Below are 6,129 nucleotides of genomic sequence, written 5' to 3' on the forward strand. Positions count from 1 at the left end.
GAATCTCAGAAAATACTAAATATAAATATTTAAATGTTAAAAAGATTTTTGATCAATGCCACTTAAAACATTACAATAAAGTCTCATTGGAGCAAAGGAAAAATAAATTAGTGTTGGCTTAAAAGTTGTTGCTGCTTTGTTGAACAGAGGGTTGAAAAATCTAATGACGTTAACTGTTAACTGCTACTTAAATGTATTAGAGGTATTGGGTAACATTTTTTAAAAACCTAATATGTCTAAAGGCAGAACTAAAGTTCTGAATAGTGCTGCGATCACTTCTCCTCGCTGCTTTCCTGCATCTCCCTTTCCTTTCATCTGCCTCCAGTTTGCAAAAATGGACTCCTTGTAATTTCCCACACCTTCAAACTCAGCATCAGGAGACTCGGAGGACAAGAGTCCATTTTCTTCCGGTCCACAAAAATCCTTAGCAAGATAACACAAAGCCCATTTTTAATTGATGACTGAAGCATTCATTAACATTAAAGAGTTTTGGATACTTTTTTGTTCTAATAAACCAACATTTTTATAGGATTGTTATTTTTTTTTTTTGGTTTTTTTTGTCAATCTCACCTCATCATTCATCTCCAAGTACTTTCCTACAAGTGTCAACATCTGTTTTTGAGCGACGCTCTGGTCGTAGTACCTGAGGGCCTCCTGTAAAACGGAGATCACATTTACAAGAGAAGTGATGACAATAACAGAGGGGACAATATGCTTTATCGGCATTAATTTGAACTCATTGCTGTCACAATAGCTAGCTTTACAAAACATTTTCTGTAAGTGGTGTATTCCAGAGTAAATTTGTTAAGAATGGAGTCACAAGCATATTTTAATATATCTTCAGTATACAGTAATGCACAGGAGGAGAAGCTAGGACTGCTTCACTCTGAGCTGAATATCTTCTGTGTTTTGTTGTATTTTCTGATCAGTTCCTAAATCTCTTGTTGGGTCTCTTCAGATGGTTCCTCTTACTGTGTTAGGTGTTGGGACTGAAGACCCCACTGTGGACTGTAGGCCTTATAATACAGCAGGTTGTGCTTCATTACTGGGTCTTGTGGCTGGAACAGGAAGTAGCTGTACGCACAGGGCACGGCTCTGCGCCCGTCGTTCACTAGCCGGAGAATTACACAGAAAGGTCACAGCTACAGAACAAGAATTTAAGGTAACGGAAAGCTTGACTGGTGCTGAACTTACACTTGTAATAAGCATACTGGAGGTAGTGGTAAATAAGTGGGCACAAAATTCTCCACATTAGGTTTTCCTCACACTGTATCTTGCACTTCAACGTGTCGATGTAGACTTCTGTGGGGGAAAATACAGATAGAGCCGATGTTTTCCTCATATGAGCTTCAACTTATCGTTGGAAAGCCTAAACAAGACCTACTGTATGAACTGATCTTACATTTTAGATTCCACCTTGTAACAGTAAAATTACTGACTTTGCATCTGATAGCAACACAGATGGTTTTGGAGCAATTCAAAGACAAATGATTCTGAAAGCACTGAGTCTCTCACAATTTGCCTGTTTAACACCTCTGCAGTTTGCAGTTACATGTAGTACACTACACATTTGTCACGGTACACCTTTCTGGTATTTTATTCATAGTGTATTTTAGCAGATGGGCAGTGGTCCGAAAATGGAACCTTGTGGGGCACCTATTTTACAGTTTTGAATGGTTGATCTTTTACTGTCAATTTCAACAAATTGTTCTCAATTTTTTTAAATTATTTTTTAAATAAAACAAAATGCAGATGCAAAAACCCTTTGTTTTAAATAAAACAAATTTTTTATGAATAAAACAAATTGAGAATTTTGACTTTTATGGAGAAAAACCTCATGATTTACAGTTTCTAAAGCCTTTGTCTTGGCTTTATCCGTTGTGATATACTTAAATTCTACATACTTACCTGCTAATAGAGCGTAGAAGTCCCTGTCTGAGGAGAAATGACCGATCCCTTCACATTCTGCCTGACAAAGGTCGTACTCCTGCAGGTAGAGCCTCAAGGCTTCCTCCAGGTGTTCGATGCTGCTGTTGTAGTTGCCCGAGTTGAACAGTTTCACACCGCTAACAAACGAGGGCTGAAAAGGAACACACCAAGTCAGTGGTGTGTTGAAAGAATGTGGGTTACGTTGCAATAAGCCACAATATTGAGCAGATTACCCCAGCAAAGAGGGCATAAGGGTCACATGTGTTTTGGTACATATATGACAAGTTCTTACTCTAGACTAAGCAAAAAATTTATTATCTAGGTAAAAATGATCTGAAGTTTGTCTTGCACAGATGGCATGTTAATACATTTCTTGGTGTTGAGTTACATTTTTATTTTCTCCAAACATCACATTGCATAATTTCACCAAATATTTGCTGTTCTTTACATCGAAGAGAAGAAACTCAGTCGGACTGATCCCACCTCATAAAAATGTTCTTCGTGATCAACGAGGAAGCCGTTGAGGTCGTACTCGCTCTTGTACTCCTCCATCAGTCGGAGCATCTCCTGGTCCTCAGGGTTTCTCTGGAGGAAGGTGTGGGCACACGTGACAGCCCTCTGCAGGTCGTTCAGCTGGACACAGATATTAGCTCTGCTGATCAGATTAGTGACAGAGTCTTTGGTGTCTTCTGTTGGATCAGCTAAACTGAATGTTCAGTACAGGAGCAAAAGTGAATTGGACACTTAATTTGCTTCCCTGGCTGTCCAACAATCTAAAGCATTAACAGCAAAAAAAAAAAAAAAAGTAAAAAGGTGGGAAAAGAGAGAAAAACATTTTAAAAATAACAGCCAGCTGGACCTTGAAAGTAGATGTGACTGTCCTTTAGGACTTTAACAGGAGACATGAATGATCCAGAACAGCTAATAGACCTGACTGCTTCACTAGATTTTCCAACAGCATTTCTGAAGAAACCTCTTATACTCTGATGTACCCCAGGCATCCATTTAGGACTTTAACACTTCTTACTTGTTCATTTCTTACTTACATTTCAGTTTTATCTTTTTAAGTTCAACTGAAAGCCAGACTGCAAAATAGCTCAGAGGATAATCCTAGTGTGTAAAAAAGCAAATGCAATATTCAGTTACGCTTCCACTTGGTCATAATACTACAGCTGTTGATGGATTGTTTTATTCTTGGTAGTCATTCATAGGCTATATTACATAAAATGCATCAACCCCTTTTAGTTTTTAGCTGTAGCAGCCAGCTGTGCTGCAGTGCTCACACCAGTCTATACATAAGCAGGAACAAGTGAAGATTTAGTTTTTGTATGAAAGGTTCCCTCGGTCGCTCGCTCACTTTTTTTGCACTGCAGTCTGTTTTGTAATTTACAACACACTTTGCCTTGGGACATGTCTAGACAAATGTATAAAATCATTTTTCAGTACTCCTACGTTGTTCTGTCTCACCTTTGAGTGAGCAAAATGCAGATATCTGTATGGAAATCTTCTGCTGAACTCGTCCAGGGTCTCCCTGCTGGGGAGCGGCAGCTGCAGCACTGGGAAATGCGCTCTACATTTCTTCCGACAGGACGCCGTCCTCATGACCCGCCAGTAGTCTCTTAGATCTGAGGATGCTGCAGTGAAAAGCGGCTCCTCGTGACTGCTGCTGTTACAGTGGATTACACAGTACCTCACACTTTCCCTGAGAAGTCGGTGCAAACGCAAACTTTGCTCCAAGTACTGGATGGATTCAGTCCAGTTTCCTGTTGCATAGCTTTCCATCGCCAGTCCGTAGGCTGAGGTGAGGGGAAGGAGCTCTTCTTTGGGAAAACTCCTAAAACTGTAGCTTTCATATTGTACAGATGTCCTAACAGCGAAGTTCACACAGAAGAATATTAATAATAATAAATGCAAGCCTCCTTTTGCGCTCAGTCCAACCATGATAAGAAGACATTCCTTTGTATCCCTCATCTCTTCTTCTGCTTTTCCAGTATTTGTGTGGTGGTCTGCTGAAGTGCTTAGGGTTATGTGGGAATTTTGGGATTGGGTCTTTGAAGCTTTAGTCTCAGGTTTCTCAGCGCCGGCCAACAGCTGTCACTAAAACACAGAGAACTTACTCACTAGTCCACAGCCAGGTTTATTTTTGTTCTGATTTCCCTTTGATTGGAGCGCCTGGAAAAGAACAGCTTCTCTCTCCTTATTGTTGAGGATGATGATGAGCTTGATTGTTTGTGTCTCATCCATGCAAACTGGTTTTCTCTTCCTGAACCATAAAGTAAGTGGCTATTTTTGACATGGGAGATGTGGTTCTCTCCCCAGGGTGCCTACTTCTATGGGGTAGCAGAGGTGCTACCTCATTTGTTTGTTTGCACGTCTAGTAACTAGAAAATTGTCCCCATATGTTCTGCACAGTGTAAGCACTGTAAAAAAAAAAAAAATTGGCTGTTCACAGAATAGTTGGAGTTGAAAATGTAGTTTGGCTTTAAACTAATTTAACTTTTTCAAAGAATTTCAAGGAATTTTTATATTGTATTCAGTTCGAAATATAAAATATCTAGACTGGTCAAAGATGGACTATATAATTCTGTACTGAACAAATATTCCTTAAAACACAGATAAAAATGTTAGGAAACTTTTTATAAAATATTTGGGGAAATGACAAAAATATCTATTTTGTTGCTATTTTTGGGTTTTGGACAACCTCAGATCGAGGCAAGTGGCAACATTGCAACATAAAGACTGGTCAAATCATTGCCACAGAAATATTTTAAAGTGTCAGAATGTAATAAATAAACTTATATCAATAAAATGAAAATAGAATTTGAAATAGAATCATTTGTATCCATGACCGGTAGGTTGCTAAATGCATAATTAATTGTTAAATTCAATAATTAAACTGTTATTTTCAATGTCTTCTCCAGGTATTGGAGAGTTTTTTGAATTCCTATACTTATTGATGAATTATTTTAGTGTTCCTGTGATGAACTACTGCTGCACGGTGGTATAGACGTTAGCAAGGAGGTCCTGTGTTTGAATAATGACGAGGCCTTTCTGCATGGAGTATGCATGGGTATCTCCAGGTCCCTCCACCCACGCTGCCAAAACATGCATGTTGGGTTAACTGACTTCTCTAAATCACCCTTAGAGGTGAGTTTGTGTGTGAATGGTGGCCTGTGAACGCTGGAGGAGGGCATCAGACCACGCACTCTCTCTTCAGCGATGCTGACAAAGATTTAACAGGTATAGCCAATAGGATAAGGGATGGATGTGCTGAATAACATCTGACTGGTTAGGACACAGTATCCTGAGTATAGTAGAGTAAGCCCCACTGGATAGACTTGGATAGGCACAAGTTCCACACATGTGGCCATTAAATAACTAATTATTGAAATAAGTATATATGCCTTTTATAAATAATACATTTATTATCTCTTTATAAAATTATCAGTGTTTTCTTACAATTTAAAGTAATTACAAGCACACTTAATCATTTATCTAGTTAACTGTGGCCACGTTGAGCCTCTATACAACCAAGTCCTTCTAGTTTTCCTCAAAGCTAAAAAATTTGTTAAAAACTCCTCTTGTCACTTACATGAATCCAATAGTATGAATGGGAGGGGGGCTCACCCAAGGCCGCATTCATGCACGAACCGCCGCTGCACAGAGGCCATTCCTTTAAGAAACAACCAATACATGGACTCCATTAGGCCTAGTTAAAACCTTCCACACATTTGCAGCGTCAGTTAAAATCGTGACTGTTTTGTTGGTCAGAACCGGTTCCGAGAGGCGGATCTGTGTTGGTGTGCGGCTGTATGCAGCGGTGCTGCAGAGACAGCGGCTTTGATTTCAAAATAAAATCAATAAGCGTCTGCCTTTAGTAGCCATCAGATGAGCTTTAAGAGCTCTGACCGACTTTATTCTGAAAACATCCAAATTCATTAAACGTAGAAAAACCCGACAAGTTACAAGGAAAGAAGTTTAGAATCAATAGTTTTTTTTTTATATATAAAATTTGTTGTTTTTTTTAGCAACATAAAACGGGATATAACGGGTTTGGTTGGATTTATTGTGGCTGTGTGGGAAGCGCTATTTATTTCTTATTGTGGAAATTTGGACAGAAGTGCTTCCCACTCCGTCTAACATTCCTCCCACTCTGGTAAAAAAAGAAAAAGCCTTTGCGACCTGGAGATTGTCCACGTT

General features: G+C 39.1%; 1 protein-coding gene across 2 annotated transcripts; it reads right to left on the reverse strand.

Annotated features, from left to right (window-relative positions):
- Positions 1-281: 281 nt before the first annotated feature.
- Positions 282-5,969, reverse strand: LOC124874597 (cartilage-associated protein-like). Of its 2 annotated transcripts, none has more exons than XM_047376002.1 (7): positions 5,522-5,969; positions 2,413-2,562; positions 1,909-2,080; positions 1,195-1,302; positions 973-1,111; positions 571-654; positions 282-423 (listed from the first exon to the last, which is right to left on the reverse strand). In XM_047376002.1, the coding sequence occupies exons 1-6, from the start codon at positions 5,570-5,572 to the stop codon at positions 606-608; spliced, it is 669 nt and encodes a 222-aa protein (XP_047231958.1). In that variant the 5' UTR covers positions 5,573-5,969; the 3' UTR covers positions 282-423; positions 571-605. The 2 variants fall into 2 exon arrangements, with proteins under 2 accessions (XP_047231958.1, XP_047231957.1); XM_047376001.1 differs by having other exon boundaries at positions 3,397-5,969.
- Between the last annotated feature and the right edge of the window lie 160 nt (positions 5,970-6,129).

This window comes from Girardinichthys multiradiatus, chromosome 10 (genome assembly GCF_021462225.1).
Source record: "Girardinichthys multiradiatus isolate DD_20200921_A chromosome 10, DD_fGirMul_XY1, whole genome shotgun sequence".
NCBI classification, from domain to species: Eukaryota; Metazoa; Chordata; class Actinopteri; order Cyprinodontiformes; family Goodeidae; genus Girardinichthys; species Girardinichthys multiradiatus.

Excerpts from the sequence above, each read along its gene's own strand:
- LOC124874597 (XM_047376001.1), bottom strand. The coding sequence starts at position 3,900 with ATGAGGGATACAAAGGAATGTCTTCTTATCATGGTTGGACTGAGCGCA. Across the intron at positions 2,081-2,412 it reads ACGAAGAACATTTTTATGAG|CCCTCGTTTGTTAGCGGTGT; the intron begins GTGGGATCAGTC and ends GTTCCTTTTCAG. Across the intron at positions 1,303-1,908 it reads CTTCTACGCTCTATTAGCAG|AAGTCTACATCGACACGTTG; the intron begins GTAAGTATGTAG and ends TTTCCCCCACAG.